This window comes from Lycorma delicatula, chromosome 7, assembly GCF_047948215.1.
Source record: "Lycorma delicatula isolate Av1 chromosome 7, ASM4794821v1, whole genome shotgun sequence".
NCBI classification, from domain to species: domain Eukaryota; kingdom Metazoa; phylum Arthropoda; class Insecta; order Hemiptera; family Fulgoridae; genus Lycorma; species Lycorma delicatula.
The window spans coordinates 43,576,272-43,601,487 of NC_134461.1; the positions used below are offsets into that span (position 1 = coordinate 43,576,272).

A 25,216-nucleotide genomic window follows, 5' to 3' on the forward strand; every position below is an offset into this window, starting at 1 on the left:
AATAAATGAATAATATTTAAAGTATAAAAAGTAACTCGGTCTGGCTGGGTCTCGAACTCGATAGTCCGATTGATTTGGTACCTGGTGCGTTAAGCCTCGCGGCTACACCAATCTGCCAACCGTACAAACGAATTTTGTTCTATGTAAGTTGTGAAATTACATTAGTTTAGTTAGTGCCGACCGTCGCCGCTAGTACGGCCACATCCGCGAGAATTAAATACTATATGCGCGCGCGCTTTAGTTAGAATCACTAATAGAGTTAAATAAACGAAAGAAATATTACATTTAAATAAAATGATAAATATTTTTAATTAAGTTGTGTGTGTAAGCCAATGCATCAGAAACAACCCACGATTGTGGGATTTTCCCGGAACGCGGCTTTGAGTTGTCAGCTTTTTATTTATAAAATGCAAAAATTACTAGCAATATTCAACACGTTAAGAAAAAGCAGCAGTGTGTAACTGGTGCACTGCACAAGATGTAATTTTTAATTTTTAGTCTGTGCTCTCTGCCTACTACTAGTCCTCCTTGACAGTTTTGCTTGTTGTAGCAATTTTCTGATAGATTTTTTGGACTTATGAGTGATGAGAAATGTTATCCAACTTTTATTTTGTCATGATAGTAATCCGGATTCTGGCACGTCTTTGAAAAATCCAGTTTTTCGGACCTAACTGATCAAATTTTAATACCACACGTTAGTTTCATAGCTGACAATATTAAAAAAAAAAAAAAAAAAAAAAAACAAATTAAATCGTATTTTATTAATTTATATCCAAATCTCTTGTTAAAATGCACAGTTACATTTGGAACACTAGGTAAATTAAAATAGAATAGAATGTAGGTCACGTATCACGTGCAATATCAATTTGAAGATTCGAATCAGGCTCTCAATTATTTTTGCCCGACATTCGTAAACCCTTGTGAGCAATTTAACGATGATTTATAGGATACCACCGGATCTTAGACAATTTTAGAAAAACCCATCGTATCTACTCAACAAATTCCTAATCGTAGGATCGAATTTACAAAATAATAACCCTGACCATTCCAAAATTTAAAGAAATGTACACGTACTCTGTAGAAAGTCACATTATCTGTGATTCCTCTGATAACTGTCGAACAATTTAAAAAAGTTTTGTATTTTTATTTTTTACATCTTTATTGAAGACTGACAGTGCATCGAGATGCAGTACGATGATGTTAGACATTGAATTAAGATTGAATGAGAAACTCTTTACCAAATGATATGCTATTTTTTAATAAAGCGCGGAAATTTTTATTTTTATTTGTAAATATATTTCCAAATTGTGGTGAGTCTTAGTTGACATTCGGTAGTAGTTTGTTTACAGCATCCTTTGCTTGTTTTCATTAAAACGAAGGTTTTTCCTTACAATTATGGCTGTAAAACAAGTCGGTATAAATGTATGTACGTGTGAATTGTGTTAACTTAAAGTTACAAAAATTAAAAGAATAAATCCTGAAAAAAATCCTCACCGATGAAATTTCTTAGATTCACTGGTTAACACGTTTTTTTATAATAAAAGAAATAAAATCACGACTTCGGCGTAATATTAAATGAAGCTAAACGAAAAAAAAATATTTGTTAGTGAGCAAGCATTTTTATAGCGTTTAAAGTATATAAATATATATATATATATATGACGATCTTTTTTATGATAGATTAAGGACCGATTTGTAATACTTTTTAAATCGTATCACCACATCATTCACACTTCAAAATATTAGATACGTTGAACACTAAAAAACACTACTACAGATAGCGTCTGGGAGCACTTCAAAATGATTAATCGATTTTAAATTTTTGTTTCTTTAATTAATTATATTTAAATCAACGCCAAATTCAAAACAAATAATTACTACCAAAGATTTTACTGTTCATTAATTTTATACCGACTTCAAAACTTTGAAATTTAAAGAACTTAAAATCTTTAATATTTTTAATATATGTTTTTTTTTCTATTTTGGCTACTTTAGGACTACGTTACAACCTCCTTCATTTTTTCTTCTTTTTGTTTTCTCTCTTCCCAGTGTCTCTTTGTATGTTGTTCTTAGCGTTCTTCCGACCATTTAATTTTCGCATTTTTGTTCTTGGAAACTCTGTAACATTATAATTTTGTTATATTTTTAAATTTTAAGTATTTTTTTTAACTTCTTTAATTCCGTTTATTACTTTTCCAAAAATGTTTTTGGTTGTGCTGTATGAATCAACGACAAAGGAAAATTAGATTTGGTAGACCACAACAGTGTTATCTTCGGAACATATTATATAACGGATTTTTGTTTATTACTTTTCATCGTGTCCGATCACTTTTCTATATTTTGATATATTTAACTGATCTTTTTAAATTTAAATGTATTTTTATCTTTTACGGAAACAAATACTTATCTAATTATTCTTCTTTCCTCCCTTTTCTATATCTTCCATATTTATTTAACCACACACCTATATAGATTCTCTCGTTTATTACTCCAAATATATAAATTATTATATAAGTAATAATTTATATATATATTATATGACTGATTATAAACTTTTTATAGGTTTTTTAATTCTTAATTCTATATTATCTTTAAAAAACGCTTCCTGTACAAAAAAAAATTAGCTCGAAACTAGCATTTGTTAAAAACATTTTAGAAAAACAAATTAAAGTGACTTGTATTCAGAGTGAACTAAGACTCTCCTCCAGAATGCGGAAATTTGTTATATTTCACCCTTAACCTATACACAAACATTTATTGTATTCTCTAAGCAAAATTTTCTATCGTATAACATGTTCCGAAGACAACATTGTCGAATTGAAAAATCAAAGAAGTTTTTTAAATTATTTTTAAATCTAATCTTTATGTTTTGGATCTGTTAATTACTTTGGAAAATTTTTCTAGTTAATGCATTAGATTTGATTGAATTTTCAAATTTAAATTATGTCTCTTAGTATCAGGATAACATCAAGCGATCTTGATGACGATCTCTGGCACCGGAGCTGGTAGTGATGGATCATCTATATTCACGGGCTGGAGCACCAGGGATTTTGATCCTGTGTTTTTACCGAACGGCTTGACCTACGTGCAGTACGTCGGCACTCCACGGGGGAAAGGAAGGCCACCTGTCTTGCCGATTGTCTTGAAGACGCCAGAGAAGTTCTCCCACGTAAGTACGTCTGCAGGGGTTGTCCGCCTGCATATTGGTGGACTGCCGATATAGCAAGGAAGAGAGAAGAATGCCACCGGGCTAGAAGGCGTATGACAAGGGCGTAGTTGCATTCGGTTAAAGTCGTGTACGCTGAGCTGTATAAGAAAAAGAGGAGAGAGAGCTTGCTAAGCTCATCGTACAGTCAAAGAGAAAATGTTGGACTAAATTAATTGAGGAAGTGGAGACGGACCCGTGGAGGAGGCCCTATGCGGTTCTAGTGAAGAAAGCAGTAAGACCTAGAGCTACAGTTATGAGGTGTCCGCCTGAACATGGTTGATGGGCTCTTCCCCAGGACGGGGGACGAATTACTCCCAGAGGTAAGAAGCGCGGCTGGGACTGCACCGCTGTCTACTGATGTAGAACTGGAGGCCGCGATCACACGAATATCGTCGGCCAGGGCGCCTGGCCCGGATCTCCTGCCTAATATGATTATCAAGGTGGCGGTTCGGCTGAACCAGAGGCGTTTTTGAAGACATACAACGCCTGTCTCAACGAGACAGTTTTTCCTGGTAGATGGAAGCGTCAGCGGCTGGTGCTGGTTCCTAAACCGAGGAGGAATTTGGCACTTCCCTCCTCGTACCGGCCACTGGCGATGATTGATGCGCTAGCGAAGGTACTGGAACGTGTATGGTCCAGCAAAGGATAGTTGGTGTACTGGAAGAGCAGGGCGGGCTCTCTGCGAATCAGTATAGATTTCACCGGAGTAAGTCCGCCCTCGATGCTGTGACTGCTGTCTGCGGCTTGGCGGGAAGAGCCCTGAGGAGAGGTGATGGTAGGATCTGCGTCCTAGTTACACTGGACGTACGTTTAATTGCATTCGCCACTCAGCAATAATGGGAGCAATTGAGGATCTTCGTGCCCCTTCTTACCTGCGACGGATGAGCGTCAAACGAGCTTCTTACCTCATTGAGCGTCAAATGACCTTTAGACTTCATGATGGGTATGTTGAGAAGAACCTCGATAGAGAGGTGCCACAGGGGTCAGTCCTTGAACCGACCTTAATAAATACTTGGGAATTTGGGTTGACTCCAAACTAAGATTTAGTACTCACGTATTCCGGGCTTGTGAGAAGGCGGAGAAAACGAGGAGGGTTATTGCTAGCCTACTCCCGAATACAAGAGGGCCCTCCCAACATAGGAGGCAATTGCATACTGATGTAGCCTATTCAGCCCTGCTATATGGCGCCGAGTTGTGGGCGGGCGTTGTTAGATTTGCCAAGTACAGGGGTAAATTGGAATCCATCCATAGGAGATGTTGCATCAGAGTAGCGGCCACCTACAGGATGGTGTCCAGGGAGGCGGTTGAGGTGATTGCTGGATTCTCGCCTGTAGACTTGATGATAATGCGGGGTAGCAGAACCGCTACGTTCGTAGGGAACTGAGAACACTTCCATTAGAGGAAAGAAAGCGTTCTGCTGAAGAACTAGAAGAAGAGATCGCACAAACATGGCAGGAGCGGTGGGGTGGAGCCACGAAGGATAGGTGCACCCACCGCCTTATTGGGGACATCAAAGCGTGGTGCCGGAGGACCCATGGCACGCTGAGTTTTGAGTTAACGCAATTCCTGGCGGGTCATGGGGGAATCAGGTCTTATTTGTACAAATTCGATCAATCTGATAATTGTCCGGAGTGCGAGGTGGAAAAGACCCCCAACATGTTTTCTTTTTGTGTCCGCGATTCGCCATAGAGCGTAGAGAGATGCTCGGAAACCTGAGCACATGTTTCGCCCTGAAGATACCCTACGAGTCCTATTACAAGGTGAAGCACAGCGAAAGACTGGAAAGATTCGTGAGAACGGTCATGAGGAAGCTCCAATTATATGAGGAGTCCCGCAGAGGAGAATGGCGCCGGTGGGCGCGGGGGCGGACAAGTCCTCGGCTGAGTGCCTAGAGTAAAGTATCAGGATGACATCAAGCTGTCCTATCGAAACGCTATAAAAAGTCAATACTGGTCTATTCTTATTTCAGTAATACGACCTCGTTCATACTTTGAACAAGTACATTAAATTAATACAATTTTACGAGATAAAATGTCAGAACCTTGCCGGGAATCGAACCGAGACCGCTAAAGGCAAATCGGTTTCGTAATTAAAGGTCAGGATGCTAAATACGATCCTGAATGGTCGATGATTATAGCTTCTAAATGATGATGGCGATAAGCAAACAACTTCAAATAAATTATTATTTTTTTTTTAAAGAATATTTTTGTTTCCATTTAATTTAACGGGAAGAAACTTACGGCGGGCGACTAGAGTAGTTACTCTAAAAAATAAAAAAGAATCATTGATGTCGTGCTTTTAACAAAAAGTTTGAAATTTTTTTAATTGGAAATTATATCGTTCTTAAATCGTTGCTATCGTAAATTTTAAATAGCAGGGCATATAATTCAAATGATTTCTACTTTGAACAAGAAAAATAATCATTCTAATCGAAAAATTCGTGATTAAACAACAAAAATTAAATAAATTCTAAAAAAAATATAAAGCAGTTAAATATTTTTTCAACAAAATACTGTCTATGTTGGTGGAATTGAAATATAGTATACTGACTAACACAATCGCTAATCAAACATTATGAAAAAGATAATTTTGGATAAACTATTCTACATCATATGTTTTTCTCGTTTTTTTTATTAATCTATTTATTCGAGTAAATAACGCAACGAAATAATCACGAGGTTAATGCACTTAACTTTTATCACATTACAACCTGTCCTTGGCCTACAGAGAAAATTAACCAACCGAAAAAATTAGCCTACGGATTAACAATAGCTTCTCTAGCTAAAAATATAACAAACCCTTCAATAAATGTGAATTAAATATATATATATTTTTTTAAATAAAAAATAATTAAAGAATAATAGCAAAAAATCACAAATTCAGTATTTTTTGTCAAAGTTCAAACTACTATTTTTCATAGGCAAATTTCTGGAAAAATTACTAAATAAAATTTTACAAAAGTATTATATTGGGTAAAATTTTATCAAAATGTTTCAGAAAAAGAAATTATATTGTTTCCCCCATATAATGTGCTATAAAAATCTAACCACCGTGTATTTATAATTTATACATTTGAACTAAAAATACCACGTACGAATCCTATAAATAAATAATTAATGACATTTCCTCCGAAGTCAAATCTAAAAAACCGTTTTTACAGCTAGCTTTAAAGTAAAATATTGATAATGAAAATTAAGGCAACAGCCTCTCATCTGGCCCATTAGCTCAGTTGGTTAGAGCGTCGTGCTAATAACGCGAAGGTCGTGGGTTCGATCCCCCCATGGGCCACTTTTTTTTATTTACCAATCATAAGATTAACTGAAAGAAATTTTCGACAAGATCAAAAAATCTGATGTGGCACTACATGACTACCATGTACGCCTATTAAATTGGATATACACAATTTTTTTTTTGAATGAAAAGTATAAAAAAATTTATTTCATTAATAACTTCTAATATTTTTTTATATTTTTATTGTTATTATTGAATTATTAATTTTTATTTATCGTAAAACTTTTTACAATCAGATGTTAATAGTTATTAATAAATCAATAAAATTAAAAAAAAATTTGTAAAATAAAAGGAAATGAAGTCTGCTTCGAACCGACGTGCCTTCTCCTTGTAAGATCCAAATATTTAATTTATTAAAACTATTTCGCTACAACTCTGTAACCAATGAAAGTAAGTACCACTTACGATATCGTTGAAAAGCTCTCAATGAGGGCTTATTACTGCAGTTAAGAAAAAGTCCAAAATTCAAAAATGGATTTTTTGGACACTTTCGGTCCAGTCGATTGCAATAAAAACGGATGGTGCACAACTAGATGTTACAACAGTCCTAAATACAAAATTTCAACATCCTACAGCTAATTGTTTTTGAGTTATGCGAGTACAGACGTCACGCCGAAACTAGTCAAAATGGATTCAGGGATGGTCAAAATGGATATTTCCGTTGAAATCTGATAACCGAAATTTTTCGCGATCACAATACTTCCTTTACTTCGTACAAGGAAGTAATTACGTTAAGTACATTTAGAGAATACAACATACAGCGTATTTGCGTTATGTATGCATATTGTATAATATGCACGACCATTAATATCATTATATACATCGTTAAACTAACGTGTAATGGGTCATGAAAGCGTCAAAAACCATTCAGTACGTCTCTCATGATCGGAAATACTTTTTTGGTCTGCCCCCCACAAAAAAAAAAAATTAATTAAAAGATTACAGACCTTTTCACTTAACCTTTTTTTTAAATTACAGAACCCTTTTTAAACTGAGAATTTTTATTTAAGCTGGTAGAAAATTGACTGTAATTCGAAGTTCGACTGGAAACAATAAATGCAATATAACATTGCAGAAAGTACTTAAGACGGTATAAAAATGTGGTTGATTTCTATGTATGATTAATAAAAAAATTGTTTAAACATGATAAACTTTTATACGAATAACAAAAATCTAATCAGTCCAGCGTGAATCTTACACTGAGGTTTATGAGTTCTGCTTACAAGCGCTTTAATGAGCACATATTCTCTTTATTGTCTAGTCGGTGATAGAATCTGAGGAATGTATTGAGATAGTATGTTGATCCTAAATGTTAGACGATTAACTCCTTTAATTAAATCTGACGATAAAAAAATGAAACTAGACATAATGTGATTTTGGAAATTTGTAAATCAAATCGAAAACGATTTTCACGAATAATGTACAACTGATATTAAGATAAATGTAAATCTGTTAGTTTAAATAAATATACTTCAGTAAATAGGATACTTTACAGAATAATCAATTGTAATTAAACGAAAAATAAAACATTTTAACAACTAATACAACTCTATAATATACAATACTGGAAATTATTGTATTTAAAAAATTACATTCACGTACAAAATAAAAAATGAACAATTATCAAGCACAGTGTATAAGAATTATACCAGCTTGATTTTGCACCGCTTCCACAATCTTTGATAAGTTTCGCTATACTCAAGAGATGATGCACAGGTAAAACACTAGCGCTAGTTGTCAATGATTTTCGAATCCGAGAACAAAACGGAATAAAAGAGTAGCTTGCGTTATCTGTTGGCGAATTCTAAAATTAAACTATTACACAGCTAATGACAGTACAATTAGTTTACGGTTTGTAAATTCTTCCAACGTAGTGAAGTCCAAGAAAAATTATAGTAAATACCAAAAAAAAGTCTTTTATGCGATACTTTCACCAATATTATTTTCACGAAATATTATGCCTAACTAAGATTACCATACGTCCGGAATTATACCGGACAGTCCTGGTTTTTTTGTATTGTCCGGGGTTTGAGAATTTTATGACTGGCAAAGATTTTTTTTAATTTTAGACCTATATGCTCAAAAACGCGTTTTTAAACATTCTCTTATGGGCGTACATCTCTCAGCCGACCTTGGAACAAGCGCTGACGTCGATTTTGACGGAGGCGTGGCTACCGGTCTCGCCGCAACTTTTTACTGTCATTTGGCAACGCACAGGGGCGATGTGTTTACGTTGTTTTCGTGTGTTATGTAACTCGTCTGCAAATTTTTGATCATTTTATCTCTATTCGTTTTTTTGTCTCATCGTTTAGCAATGGGTAAAAAAAAAAGTGTATTTAGTATTAACCTGCAACGGAAATACAAATTTTTGAAATTGTGTAATAATAATAACAATGAACATGTTTATTGCACACTATGTACTGAAGAATTTTCTGTTGAACATAACGGAAAAGGTGGTATTGAAGACTACGTGAAAACAGTTAAGCATGAGAGTGCTTGCTATTAATGCTACTACTTCAGAAAATAAGAGATTTTTTTAAAGCCGGAGATGGGAATAACAATAAAAGTGATCTAGTGTGCTGCTAAAGAAGCTATATTTTCATACCACACTGCTAGACACGAACTCAGTTTCAAAACATCAGATTGCACGTCTAAACTGGTTAAAATATTATGACCCAAAATTTTCATCTCCTAGAACCAAAACCGGGGCAATTACTATTGTTCACGTTATTTCGCCATTTATATTTGATAATGTGTTGCGTTCTTTGCAAAACATTAATTACGTACTTCTGTATTGCTCATAAGTGAAGTAAAATTTGTTCCGATTGTTTTAAGATATTTCAGTCTGGAACAGGGAATTCAAATTAAACTTTTACATTTAGATGAAGTATCAGATGAAACTGCTTAAATTTTGACTCGGCTTTTTTTGTAATGTGAAAAAATAAAAAACTTGAAGAAAAGTTGGTTTGTTATGCTGCTGATAACACTAACAGTAATTCTGGTGGTGTGAAGAGAATGGGAATGAAAATGTGTTCAGAAAAGTTCAAGGTGATTTAGATAGATCAATTTTAGGAATTGGTTGTTCAGTCCACATTGTACACAATTCAGTACAAACAGCATGTGAATCTCTACCCCAGGACATAGAAGTTATTGTTGTAGAAATTTATAAATATTTCACATAAGTAAGAGTAATGAAAGTTAAAGTTTTGTGAATTTGTAGAAACAGATTACAAAAATATATTATTTCATAGCAGCACAAGGTTCCTTAGTTTTTTACCTGCAACAGAAAGAATTCTTTCAATTTTTGTTGGCCTAAAATCATACTTCTTATCTTGTGACAAATGCCCAAAACTATTATTTGATTTTTCGAAAATCTAGAAAGTGAACTGTTTTTGAAATTTTTATATGGTACTCTACAGTTATTTAATATGTAGTTCTGAAATTTGATGCTAATTCTATCATAGCAACAGAAGCATTTCAGACATATTCTGAATTAATTATTCAACTTTAGGAAGTTATTAATGAAATTATAAAAGATTCCATAAATGTTGATGGCCTATTTGATGAATGTACATTGTTGAACCACTTAATTCAAAACCAAAGGGTAGGTTATATGTTCAAGTACTGAAAAAGTTCCAGATACTATTGAAGAGAAGTGGAAAGCAATTTGTAAGGTGTTTCAAAAGGTTGATATTTCATATTGCAATATTTCTAAAATTGAGTTTGCGATGTCTTTGTCTGAGACATATGCTCCAATTGAGAGAGTTTTTCAATTATGAGAAACATTTAGTCTGCAGAAAGGGATAGACTTTTAGTATCTACTGTTAAACATCTGCTAAATGTTAAAATTAATTCAGAACTTTCTTGTTGTGAATTTTATGATGTAATTAAAACAAACCATTTCTGAAAAAGTAATTACTAGTGAAAAATACAACTGAATAAATAAAGTTGTTTCAGTAAACTGTAAAGACTTTTAAGTAATTTCAAAAGTATATCCTGGTTTGGACCCAAAAAAATATGGTAAGCGTATGCCTAACTCCCTGAGTACGCACACCAATCTAATTAATTACAACTCCAAAATTAGTAGTAAAAACGATAAATGTTACAAATTCAATCTTTTTCTGTTAAATGAAGCTATAGCCTGCGACTTAACAAGCTCATTAGGTAAGTAAGTATGCATCAATCAGTAGAAGTTGCAATATTTAATATTAATTGATTTAGGCGTAGATAACGTGTCAAAAGCAATCACGATAATGGTATTGTGGAGTTATAATTAAGTACTGCACTAATGATTTTTAACTATCAATTATTTTGACCTACAGTGAGTGCTCAATGGATCAGACTAGGAAAACCAGACCTGAAGATCATTATTCAGGGCATTATCGTGCCAACTCAACAGACTACTGCATGTAAAATCATACTTGCAAGGCCAGGCGCCACATGCATTGCATGAGGGGACCCAAATGATAAAACATAAAGAAGACCCTTAAAATTCAGGAACTCAACCATCTTATGGTTTCAGAAGCACTTAAAATTTAAAGCAGACTAGTCTAGTCTGGCATCTAACTCTGACCACTTTTTAAAACCTCTTACACAGATTAGCCCGGCCATTGCTGTTGTCATCTCCAAGAAGCCATAAACCAAACAATTAATTTGTACCTACCTTTTAAGGTAAATGCCAAACTTTCTCAGTCACCATTCATAATGCCCCCAATATCCAACTTACTAAACAGTCCTTTTCTGGCCACCAATACCAAAGTAATTCTTGCCAATCAATACAAACAATAATAAAGCTAATAGCCTAATAATTTGTGTGCCAGAAAAAGGAAGTTTTGAATTTTAAATAGAGATAAGATAGTACAGCTGATATACATGCCTGTGCTGGCCGGCCTTCATTTTGTACCTTATCGAATTTTAAAACAAAAATCATATGATTTTGATGGCAATGATATGCTCGGTTACCATAATAACACTTTGAAGTGGTATTAAGTAGATCTAAAGTTTTTGGCATAACTGTGACTGAGATTCTGACCTGAAAGGAAAACACTAACACCTAATGGAAACTATGGTACAGAGAGGATATAATAGAAAGCACAAGCCCCCAAAAATTCTTTCTTAAAATGGAGCCTGCAAAATGATAAAATAGTGAATAAATAACAAGTTAAATACCAATAAATACCTCTATGTATTCAGGAAAAAAGTGAAGAAAAAATAAGTATTTATTACTGATGAAAACTTTTCCCTTCATATGGCGATGAACATTACTCGCTACAATAAAGTGATAATGAAGATGATTAAAACAGTTTTCATTTATTTCACTAACTATAAATTAGTATTTTACTATACTTTTTTTGTTTAATGTTTTGAATGAGATTTTATTTTACACAGCATTGCAATGTCATATAAAATAAATCAAGTGCTTATGCAATAACTCAAATTACTGTATTTTATAATGAATATTAAAAAAAAATCACTGTTTTAAATAATAGTAATAAATCAATCATATATCACCAAGTACTAACTAGTTTACTTGTTATATATCAAGAGTAAATGTTAATAAAAAAAAAATACAATGAAATTGTAAAATGTAAGGTAAAAATCTTGCAGGTATCATTTCTTCTGCTCAAAAACAAAAATTTCTGTAATATAAATAAAACTGTTTTTAACAAAACAACATTAATATCAAAAAAGGTAAGACAATACACATTTCTATTATCAAAATCTAGTATTAATTTAGAATTTTCTTTAAAAAAAATTCCTGTTACAATATATGTAATAGACAGTAGATATACAATAATAGATAATAAACAATGTTTAAGCGTTCCATATAATAAGCAAAAAAAAGAAAAATTTGTTGCAAAACTGTTACTGGCCTGATTTCATTTATTAAATAACAAATAATCATAAGAATTGTATTATTTCTGTGAACGTGATATGTATTACATATAAATGAAATTGGGCTGGTATGAGTTTTGCAACAAATTTTTAATGTTTTCTTATTATATGGAACGCTTAAACATTGTTTATTATCTATTATTGTATATCTTCTGTCTATTACATATATTTAACATGTATTTTTTTTTTTAAGAAAATTGTAAATTGGTAACAGATTTTAATAATAGAAATGTATAGTGTCTTACGTTTTTTGATATTAGTATTGTTTTATTAAAAGCAGTTTTATTTATATTACAGAAATTTTTCTTTTTGAGCAGAAGAAATGATATCTGCGAGACTCTTACCATACAGTTTACAATTTCATTGCAATTTTTTTGGATATCACTACATTCTGTTAGATTATTCTTTTATTTTTTTTATGAATTACTGATTGTTATCTTATGGATTTATTAAAATTTATTGCCTTAGAACAAACAAATTGAATTTAAAGGCCATTTTTTTTTTTGTTGACAGTCATATCATTTACACCATATTGTTCCTTTTTTAATATAACTACTATAATGATCTTCACAAATCGAAAATCCAAGATGTAATATTGCACTTATTACTTTGTAAATGTAACCTCAATTTTTATCGTTAAATTCAATTTTACCAATTAAATTTATTTCTGTTTTATTTATTCCTAACTAGTATACATAACATATACAGTAGATAACATAAACTTGTACAATAACATCACTTGTATCAAGCCTCCCCCCTCACCTAAAGGGCTTAAACAGAGTGCCTTGATACAACTATATAATGCATTAGCTTTTCTAATGTTCATCTGCAATATTCTTGCATCATACCAAATGGATCTTGAGCTCAGTTTTTTGTAGAAGTAACTAATAAACGCAGAAGAAATCTTGCACTTACAAAAGGAAGAGGTATTAAGAGATAGACTTCTGGTTACAACCCACAATGAAATACGACATTTACTTCTATAATATAGAGTAATCTTCCAGAATTAAATACCAGACTTTACATGATCAATACATTTAACATTTCACCAAAACAAATAACAACAATCAACAAATACAAAATTTAAAAAAAATAAAAGAAAGATACTGAAAGAAGGAAGATTTATTACTTAGAATTGTTAAAAGAATTTAAAGAACCAAACTATAAAATAACAAATTCCTAATATTTATATTAACTTTTATTATAAATAAACCACCATAATAACTACTTTGAAAACAATTTATTAACATTCAACATACACAAATAAAACAACTAATATAATAACAAACACATATACTATCATAAAAAACCACATAGATGTACATAAACACATATATAAAATTATAATCTTAATATTAAAATTTAAATTAAATAGCTAATAATAAAAATTAAATATTAAATCAATATAAATAAGTAATTTTTAAAAATAATGTAAAAAAAAAAATCAGAAAAAATTTAGGTAATTAGAAATGTTAGTGGAATGTAAGATAAAAAAAAAGTGTATATAGTGTATATAAAATAAGTTGGTGAAAAATTAAAACAAGAGAAACCAGTTATTCTAGATTATTTGTGCTGACAGAGAATCGACTATATTATTTCCTTTTATTTTATCGCTAAAATACATAAATAAATTTTTTGAATACATAATAACATTACTCTAACACTGAAGTTAGACATACAGTGAACACTGAACCAAGTTGGTGGTATCTTAAGCCCTTTTAATAAATGTAACAACCACAGTAAAGATAAGAGCACGGTTTGCTTGACACTTTCTTTCATCATATCTGGAAAAATATTATTCAACATATTAAGAAGTAAAAATTTAAAAAAAAATGAATTAAGCTTTCATATGGAAGCAGCAAATCATCATATATCTTTCATGCAAACTAAAAAGCAAGCAATACATGGTTATAAAATGTGCTACACTGAAAGATTTATAGAAAATATAAATGAATCACAACACCCGAAAGCAAAAAAAAAAAAAAAAAAAAAAAAAAAAAAAAAAAAAAATAGATGAAGTTTATTAAGAATCCATGTATTTCCATATACAACAATCATGCACTTCATCATTCATTTAACAAAACAAGGAACTTCATGGATAGGTGCATGCTATTGCTATATTACTAATTAACTAGCAAATTTATTTATTTTTATTTTTTTGCCTTAAAATGGACTTATCTAATAGACTTTCCTTTGTCCAGTAAAATTTTATTTTTCAAATTTATCAGACTTCTGATTTTGCCAATAATTTTTCAATTTAAACAACATTAAATTACTGAAACAGCCATTAGAATGCGGGAGATTTTCTACATGCAATTAATGAAAAATACTACATACAATAAATTTAATCAATTTTTTTTTCTTTACAAGTTTTAAGTAATGATAATTCTTTCCCAATATTCTGCGTTATATTCAGACTAAGTTTTCAGTCACATATAATTTACAAACATGCTTTGGGTAAATCTAATAAAAAAAGAATTAAATATTTTTCTATGAAAGACTAATTTAAATATGCCGATCTACACAAGGACAATAAAGTTGTAGAAATAAAGTGAAAAATTCATACTAATTGAGTATGCCATAACCAGTATATCATTTCACTTCAACATTCAGTTAAACAATTTTGTACATTAGATAACTTTATTTTGGTTTTGAGATTAGACTAACTTAACTTCTGTATATGAATCAGAAAAGTGTTCTACGGCATCTTGGATCATGTAAAAAGGAACTTGTATCCTTAATTTTACTTTTTGTTTTTAAAGGGAAGGGCTGCAATTCACTGCTTATTCATCAGGCTTTGCAAATATGAAATAGTATTTTTGCCTCATTACTTCATTTCTCATTTTACTTTGTTAACCTGGGGTGGGAAACTACTTTTTCTAGAATGGTAAGCTATTTCTAAGAGTGCTATTTCTTATAAGTATTTTTAGTGTCAAAACAACAATAAGCATTATATCATAAAAAAAAACACAAGTCACAGACAATGGAAATTGCTGTTCTAAGACACAATTTAATATATCTTATGTTTAACAGAAATGTTATATTTAGTGGTTAGTAAAAGTAAATTAATGTTTAGAAACACAAACTTATGTTGATAGTTACCAGAATCAGCTATTTCTATCTTTGTATGAGAAGTGGCTGCAATGTAATACACACTGGAATGTACTAGGAGAACAAAATGTTGCACAAAGCAAAGGATGCTACCATTAGTTTCATTCACCAACTACTAACACATGTTGATTAACATTCTCTCATTTTCTTTTAGCTACCACTATTATGGAGACTAGTATACATGCTAAGAACATGTTTAGACATATTGACTGAATTTTTAAACTGAACAACACGCAGTGACGAAAATTTATAAAACCAGAAAAAATGAATACTACATGTTATTCACCAGCATCTAAAAGCTTATGGTAATTTAAGTGTTTATCCCTGTTGTGAATAGGTGGACAATAAAAGTCTGTGCATCAGCAGCTAGTTAAGTGAATATTGAGGAACCTTTGTGATAGTACAATTTCTGTGACTGACAAAAAGCGACAAAAAGCACCAAAAAAGAGATGGGATACTGATTCAAAATGATCTTCGTACACATAACACGTCACCACCCAGATAGGTATATTGAAAGAACGAGTAGTACACATTACTGCACAAGTGGACTACTAAAAAATCTGTTTGTAATGCCACACCAACTCACAGAAAATAACAAAAACCAAATCAACAACTTCTGAATCATTATCACGACGAGGGACATGACATCCTTTTCAATACTGTGATAAGATGAAATTTGGATGCAGCGTTACGACCCAGAAGAAAAATAGCAGAGCGTGGCATACCAGCAATATGGTTTGCATGCTACTGTTGAGACTCTTGTGAAATCAAAATTTGAATCTATTTCACACCCTCCATACTACTCAGATTTGGCACTGTGGGATCTTCACTTCTTTTTTTAATTAAATGGAGAATATTAAGGATATTCACTTCCCCCATGAATGATGAACTTAAGTATGCAATTAGGTCATGGGTCAATGAAAGACAGCCAGCATTCTACATTGACAGAATGAGAAAACTGGTTCATTGTTGGTAGAAATGTGTGACTGTAAATGATAACTACGTGGAAAAACAGATGTAATTTTTCTACCAAATAAAACATACTTTTAGGTCATATTTTTTTTATTTGGCTATCACATATAAATTGTCAATTATGAGCAACTGTGATTAATTTCAGCTACCTCTCATAGTTAGAATACATTCCACAAAAAATTTGTCCAAAGATAACTAAGTAAACAACCCATAATAGATAGTGTAAGTTGTAATAAAAAATATTAACAGTACAAAAGAAGAAATTGAAATTAAAAATATTGTTATACTTATTAGATGGAAAACATGCAGTGGTGTAGGAAGAACTGTTTTATCCTACTGGCAGTATGATAAAAAAAAATTGTATTGTAATGATTCAAAAGATTTTTCTCACACACACACACACACACACACACACACACATGAATAAAAAATGTTCTTCTTAATTTACAATATGTGCTAGAGAAAGCTCCATCATACTGTTGTGTGATGGAGGTAATGAGTTAATGTAAAAAAATATTTTCTTTTATATTAATCAATTCAGAAACAAATTTTCTCTGAAAATTACAGGCCTTTCAAACTATTTGTCCCCCAGAATTATACACCCTTACAGATGATTAATAATTTATTAATTAAACAGCTGCTACTCAGTAAAGTTATAACTACAGATTGTTTTCTTAAAATAAAATTAAAAACTCTCTTTGCAGTAAGTGCATCAGAAGGGCAGATTTCCGGCTTAAGTTATGAAGAAAGGATATTACAGTACTGTAATGATATTTGAAAATAACATTGCTTTCTGTGTTTTGTTTTGTATTTCATGTTATGTTAGTATCATGTGTTCAAAACTACTAAAACTTCAAAACTGATTTTTTAGACACCAACCACTTTCCTTTAACCAGATCAAAAATTTTCTTTGTTATCTCTCACCAGTGAATTACATCTTAAAACCATGCTTTCATGAAACCTCCAGCTCCATTTAAGTACAAATCAAATACACTAGACTGCAGCACAGACAGTTTTATTGAAAGTACATTTTACCAAAGCTTTTTCTAAAAAACTTTTATTCCTTTTTTTAAATTTGAATATTAAATTAATTATTTTGTGTTTTTATTGTTATTATTGTTGTTATAATTTTTAAATTAATGTTTATTACACAATACATTTCAAAACAATTTAGCTTAATATCTCATCTATACACAAATGGAACTCTAGTTTTCATGAAAGCTTTAGTTGAGTGTATGATTTAACAGTGCATAACAGAATGAAAAAAAAAAAACAAAACTGAAAATGTACCCGAAAAAACCCTGTTTTTTTACTCTAACTCCAGTTCCCATGAATTGATTCGCTTGAAAATCAAAAGGACTCTGTTCTCAATAGGTTTACTACATTACCTCACCAAGTTTCATGAAAATTGGTTAAGATGTGCATCTGGTAGAGCAGACAAAAAATATTATACAAATAACATATTATTTTTATCATATAAACATGACCAGAATTAACTTTCCTAAGGGGTAGGAATTTGGAAGTCACAGTAGTGACTTTTAAATTTTTTTGGAAATTTGCTAAAAAAGACTTACTCAACTTAACTTAGTTTCATTGCCAATAATAAATGTAACTCTGACTGCCAAATATAACCTTGTGCTTTAACCTACAATTAAATCACTGTACACGGTTGACACATAAGCGGTGGTGCAAAAAAAAAAATTATGGAAACGGAATAATGTCATAGAGAAGCATATCATAAAAACTAATTTATATATTTTTACTAACATTACAATTCAAAACAATGGACTGTAAATTACAACCTTGTTATTAAAATCCTAAGATGTAAAAAATAAACTAAATTTTTACTAAGAAACTGAAAATTATGTTCATGGGCTAGCAATAAAAAACATACAAAAATAAATAAATGAAATATACATCATTTTGTTCACAAAATCTGGTACTGGTATAAATTTGCTTGATGCTCATATACTTTGGTAGAATCAGATTTACTTCTAATTTGAAAATAAACTTGATTTATACATATGTTTAATTATTAAACAAGAATGGATAAAGAAATTTTGATCATAGAATTCTATTTTTACAAGTAAAATTTTTATAACAACTAATAAATAATAACAGAAGCCAGAAGAATTTGCACATGAGTTCTATTAAAGGTAACAGTCCTTTTGCTAATGACCAGAATTATACGTGACTTGAAGTTATATGAAACCTTTTATATGTTAAATAGAAAAGATCATATTCAATTCTCACAAGTAAAAGTTTTAAAATTTACAGTTCAAAAATTATTTTCCTTAACATCTTTATAAGAATTACACATGCAATATTGGTAAAATTACAAAAAAAAAAGAAATACTACATACCTTGCTATCTATGCTGACTGGCAATTTGTAACATCTCATTCACGTTAGTTATTTTCTCTCTAGGTTTACCTACTTCTTTACCTCTTTTAATTTCAACACCATCTATTCTTTCCCAGTCACTAAAGCTAACTGTCTGTATTCCTGAAAAAGTCAGAAGAAAAAACAGAAAATAAATAAGAGAATTCTTGCAGGTAAGTAATATAAAACCAAAGTAAAGAAATATTTTATAATAAAAATGCACAAAAAATCTTGACCACAAAATCTAGTATCAAAATACAAAATCTTTCCAGTATATTTTAACTACTTGAGCATTTTTATAGTGCACATTGCTCACTCAATCTCTGTAGATAATGTGAATACATGCTTTCTGCCAATTTAAAATATTTTTAAATGAAGTCCACAGTACCATATTAATCCAAGCTGTGAGATATAGTTATTAAATTTTGGAATCCTAATACGTTAAGGGCCTGCAGAAATTAATTACTGATTTATCAACTAAAATATAATGACAACTTCTTTTTTCTAGGCGCACAATGAATCAGCGCTCAGCGCTTGGAAATGATGTTTACAAAGTAATCAAATAAATATTAAAAATTAAACAACAGTAATATAAAAACACAACATAGATGGAAAACGTATATGACATATTCTAAAAGTGAAATAATGGTAAGAAAATATAAGAAACCAGTAAAAAATATTTAATGTGAGAAAGTCATTTTGGTTATCTGCCCGCCACATATTTTTCTATTCCAATGGGTTCAAACAGTAAGTAGTAATTAACTTGCATTAGCTACTTATTACTTACTTAAATATCATTATATTTTAAAATTAGTTTAAAAATTATTACTACCTGATAATTGTTATCTATATTGTCAGCAGCGCTTATCATTCACCTGATACCTTTTGAATACTTGTTTTTATTCTAGTTAGTATTTCACTTCAATCAGATTGGTTCGGAGTTTTGTGTTTCTAATTTACATTGTATGAAATGAACATTTGGCAATTACCAAATATGGAACAGAAGGCTGTGCAGTTCTTTATTGAGTTTATAGTAGGTTATTGATACGTATTGTTTTAAACTTTAAAACACTGATTAAAACATTGATTTAAATAATGATTGTACGTTGTGGCAGATAACCGAGAAGTACTTTTTTGTTCTCAAAAAGTCGTTTAATTAAATGTATGATTACACACACGTGTTCTGAAAGTTTTGGAATGGATTTTTTTAGGCGTTACACTATCAAGAAATATAAATTGTAAAGCTTATACAAAGTACGATAAAAATTTTTTCACCACCTAACTTCAAACATTTTATATATTCATTCCACCCTGATGATCTTTCAGAACACTGACCTGGTTCATTTGGTAACAATAGTTTTTCTGAACAAAACAAATCAAAACAATGCAACATCTTTACTGAGTGGATTTATTTTCTTCTGACTATTTTCAGATAAAAGAGGACTAACTGATATCACCTAAAGTTGTGACTAAATATTTGAAGGAGAGCTCTTCAGATGGCTGTAAGCAACATAGAGATCACAACTGTGCCCAACAGAACACAGAAATAGAATATATGTTTCATGGAGGGGGAAAACAAACTTATTTATTATTGAGTATCCTAAAACTGTTTGACCAGACTGTGTAATTGATTTTTAAAAAATCAATAATAGAAATAGATAAAAAAAAAAGAAGATGTTAATACGTAAGTTACTAAAAATAGATATTTATAGGATTACAAAATATTCATAAACTATACAATCCAGACTTCATTTTATTGAATAATATAAGCTAGACATAAAGCAAGGGATGTTCAATAAATAACAAGACAAATTAATGTAGAGAAAAAACAATTCATTCAATGACAATGAAACTTGAAAACAACTTACAATGACAATGACAATGAAACTTGGGTCAAGTTGGCAACCTTGGGAAATTTAATCAGCTGTTCAATCACAATTAATCTTTTGTTGATTTCAGAATGTCAGCTCTATTTAAAACGTATATGCAGAAACAGCAACATTCAGTGATAAGAGTTTTGCTATTAGAAGAAGTGAAACCAGTGGAAATTTACTCAAGAACATTGAAACAGTATGATGAAAAGGGTTTAAGCTGCAGTAGCATGTGTAAGTGGCTGGAATAGTTTAATTCAGGCAGAACAAGTGTGACTGATCTCCATCACTCTGCAAGACCAGTTGTTGACTACTGCACTACAAAATCACATAAATGATGTTATTTGCAAAGACAGGCGAATCAAAATTTCCCAAATTACTAGTTTGTGTAATATTGGTGTATTTACATTGATTTATTTTAACAGGCACTGAAATACAGATTACAGTACTAAAAAAACTAGAATTTAAAATCTTAATTTTCCATTCAGTAGGTTTGAAATTCCTGGGATTTCTAAACACTTTGCATAATTAAATTCAAAACGGGATGAACAACCTCCAGATAAAATTAAATTACTTATTAAATTCATTTTACGGTAATTAATACTTTAAATGTAAACTTACATCAAATAATTAATGGAATGAATCCAACTGAATGAAAGATTAAAAAGATAAATTGTTAACATGAATATGTGACTGAGGTATTAGAAAAAGTAAGCTGTAATATTAACCTTATTCACAGATTTAAAAAAGAAATTAAGGAAAGTTTTTTAATAAAATAGTAATTGTTACACAGCAGGAATGATGTAGGTAGGTAGAATAACAAAACATAAATGATACGAGGGCAGTTACGAAAGTAACCTCTATTTGGCTATAAATAAAAACCTACATAAATAAAAATATTTTATAATATACAACTTAAAACTACTGCTTTTAACTATTTTTCAACATAGTCACCATTTAAGTTCAAGAATTTGTCACAGTGTTACACTAATTTACAACTACCTCCTTTATAAAATTCAGCCGCCTGAGTACCTAGTCAACCTTTCACAGCGTTTTGAAGTGTCGTTGTCATTGAAATTACTGCGACAGAACCCATTTCTTCATGTGAGTAAAGAGATGAAAATCATTTGGTACCAAGTCCAGCTGTAAGGGGGATGATCAAAAATGTCCCATTGGAACTAATTCAAAAGTTCTTGAGTTCTTCAAGCACTGTGAGGACAAGTATTGTCATACAAAAAAAAAACACCGGATGACAGCATAATGCGACATTTGTTCTAAATGGCTCACCTAAGTTTCTTCAAAGTTTCACAGTAGATTACTGAAGTAATCATCATACCAGGTTCCATAAAATCGACTAGAACTCCCTTGACATCTCAAAAAACTGTAGCCATAACCTTCCTTGCTGACAAAGTTTGGCAGACTTTCTTTGGGTTGCATAGAACAATGATATGGCTTCACGCCATCAACTGCTGTTTCATTTCAGTGTTAACATAGGCCACCCAAGTTTCATACCTAGTCACAATTCTCTTCAAAAAATTTTCTCCTTCTGCGCCGTAGCATGAAAGAAGGTCTAAGGTAGAGCCCATTTGGTTCGATGGATCTCTGTGAGCATTTTTGGAACCCACCCAGCACAGAACTTCCAATAGCCTAATTTATCAGTGACAATCTCATAAAAAACCATACAAGAGATTTGTGGGAATTGTTAGGAAAGTTCAGAGAAGGTGAATCCTCAATTTTCATGCACTTTTTCATCATTTCAGAGACAAGATCATCACTCACAACAGAAGGCCTGTCACTCTTCTCTTCTTAATGGACGTTTGTCCTGCCATTTTTAAAAAATCAGACCCACTGCCATACTACACCATCACTCATAATGTATGAATCGTATACAATACATAACTAACAATGGCTGTCTGCTGCCAAAACATTTTGTGCCCAAAGAAATCTTATGTTTTCAGTGCTTATGTTTTTAGGTTATAACAAGCAAATGGGCTAAAGTACATGGCTCACACTGACACAGCTAGAAGCTCACTGATTAAGAGTACATTGATGTATCTCAGTGGCAGTGCCACTAATACTACTACTAGGGCTGTGCTATAACAGAGGCTACTTTCTGAACTGCCCTCGTATAAAGTGGAGGAAAATACAATAATATGATTAATTTGTCAAGTTACTCAATATTTTAGCTGATATTATATTTTACCCTTTTGTAGCAATTGTTGTTTCACATAATCTAAACCTGGTTTTGGTTGGCTGACATCAATCGATTTATCAGCAATATGTTTAGCAACTAAAATCCCAGCCTCAAAAGCATTACTCATTGTCGTCAATATAACTCCAACTGGACCCGTACAAAGCCATCCTGCACTATATATACCTATTAAAAGAAAAAGAAACAAAAATTCAACAATCTACTTTTTATTATAAATTCCTCATTTTAAAGAAGCCGTTTGCAGATAGATTGCCGTTACAATCAACTTGAACTGTATACAGTTATAGCAATGTAATTAAATGTTGAAATAAGCATATATTACTAAAAATTACTGGTTACAAAACAGTAAATTTTAACTGCAAGAGTTGTGTGCAGCCTGATGTTTCAAAGAAAAGTAAGAAGAAAGATAGATATCCAGTTTTAGATATTATTACTGAAATTAGGAGAAGATTCAATGCCTGGCTGGGCACATTATGAAAAGAAAAGATGAGAGCTGTATCATTTTGAATTTCAGAGAGAAAAATAAAGGATGGCTAGATTACACTGCAAAACAAAAATGGATGGAGAACATAAGAAGGACCTCAGGATACTGCAAGCAAAGCAGATAGAAGAGACATACTGACAAAACCAAGAATCAAATTCAGTTTGTAACAGTAAGAACAGATCAAATAATTAAATTTATAATAGTAATAAGTTTAGTTTTCTTAATCATGCCTAAACCAAATTATGTTGAGAATAAATTTAATAATAATGATAATAAGTGTAGTAAAAATGGTAAGAATAAATTTGTACTAAGGCTTAAACCATTTAACGTTTTTTTAAATTATTATTATTTATTATTTTAGGTTCAAGTTGTGTTTGATAAATTAAATTTTATATATTCAAGACATGTTTCTGATAAATCATTTGTTTATATAATTCTTATTTTTATTTATTTACCACACTTACTTTTAGATATAAAAAATACATTTTGTCTTAAATGAACACCTGGCAGAACTAAACCACAAATAGAAAAGAAAATAACAAAATGGAATAAAGGGTTCAAGAGAAATATTAAATACAAGAAGGAAGGATTGTGATCATATCAGAAATGAGAAAATTGTGAGGTTATCAGGAGGAAAAGAGGAATCAATTCACTGAAAAAAAGAGGAAAATGTTGAAAGGAGAAGTAAAAGGTGAATTAAGGAGTTACAAGAAAAAAATACAAAGTTTTATATCTATGACAGCAACATATTATGAAAAACCACTTTCAACCCTGCAACACTAAAACTGCTTGTAACAAATTACACCCTAGAAAAAAATTAAAAGATCAAGGACATCTAAAGATTTATTTAGTGCCTGTCCACTTTTAAATAATAATCTAAAGAGATGTATCTAAAGGGGTGTATCAAAATACCTGGTGCCGGTAAAGCTTTGCATGCTTTTAAATCAAAAGGTATGTCGGGATCTGCCTTAGTACTTTGATATCCAATACTTCTTAATACCATACCACAATGCAAATCTTCATACTTCTCTGTTGTAACTGCTGTTTGTTTCTGTAACAAAAATGAACCCATACCTGCTCATAAAAAGAAAACTTTAAAAAAACAACTGGCTTTAAAAAAAAGATGTTATCGACTTGTTACAGTATGTACACAGTATATCTGAAAAATTTCTGAACTAAATTAAATAAAAATACAGATTTAAAGAAAAAACAAATTTACTCACATCAGCCCTCCAAATAGAACCCTTCTCTAGTTACACATTTGTTGCAGCGGCTGGTACAGCCCGTCAAACGCTCTGGAGAAATCACTTTGTGGGATCGCCTTCAACTGCTTGGTGCAAGGCCTTTGGATGGGCAAATGTCATTTTAAAAGCGGTCTTTCATTTTCAACTTGAGTTTCGGGAATAGAAAATAGTCTGCTGGAGCCAAGTCAGGTGAATTATGGAGGGATAAGACAGTGATTTGATTTGCGACGTATTAACGTGTTAACTGTTGCCATGTGTGCTGGGACATTGTTGTGCAAGAGAGTCCAACTGCCCGGATCCTGATACTTGGACTGGATTCAACAAATGCGATGCATCAGGTGTTTCATTACTTCCAAATAGAATTTAGAATTCACAGTTTGAACAAATTCATGATGAATCAAACCCTCTGAGTCAAAGAATACAATCAACATTGTTTTCACTCTTCATTTTCGTTGCTTGACTTTTGCTAGTCTTTGTGCTCCAGGACTCAACCAAACAGCAGATTGACGCTTTGTTTGCGAATCATACAAAGCAACTAGCTTTAATC

General features: G+C 31.4%; 1 protein-coding gene and 1 non-coding gene across 3 annotated transcripts in view; one reads left to right on the forward strand and one right to left on the reverse strand.

The window, feature by feature from the left end:
• The first annotated feature begins 6,422 nt into the window (after positions 1-6,422).
• On the forward strand, positions 6,423-6,496 carry TRNAI-AAU (transfer RNA isoleucine (anticodon AAU)). Its single transcript has one exon. It is a non-coding gene; the product is annotated as a tRNA-Ile (tRNA).
• Positions 6,497-13,730: 7,234 nt separating this feature from the next.
• The window catches only part of dare (NADPH:adrenodoxin oxidoreductase, mitochondrial), a 35,511-nt gene continuing 24,025 nt past the window's right edge, over positions 13,731-25,216 (reverse strand). For both annotated transcript variants that reach the window (XM_075371138.1, XM_075371139.1), the window contains exons 8-11: positions 24,338-24,476; positions 22,933-23,106; positions 18,841-18,981; positions 13,731-14,178 (exon numbers count right to left, since the gene is read on the reverse strand). In XM_075371138.1, the coding sequence (XP_075227253.1) occupies positions 18,845-18,981; positions 22,933-23,106; positions 24,338-24,476 (450 nt within the window). In that variant the 3' untranslated portion in view covers positions 13,731-14,178; positions 18,841-18,844. The remainder of the gene's footprint in view (positions 14,179-18,840; positions 18,982-22,932; positions 23,107-24,337; positions 24,477-25,216) is intronic.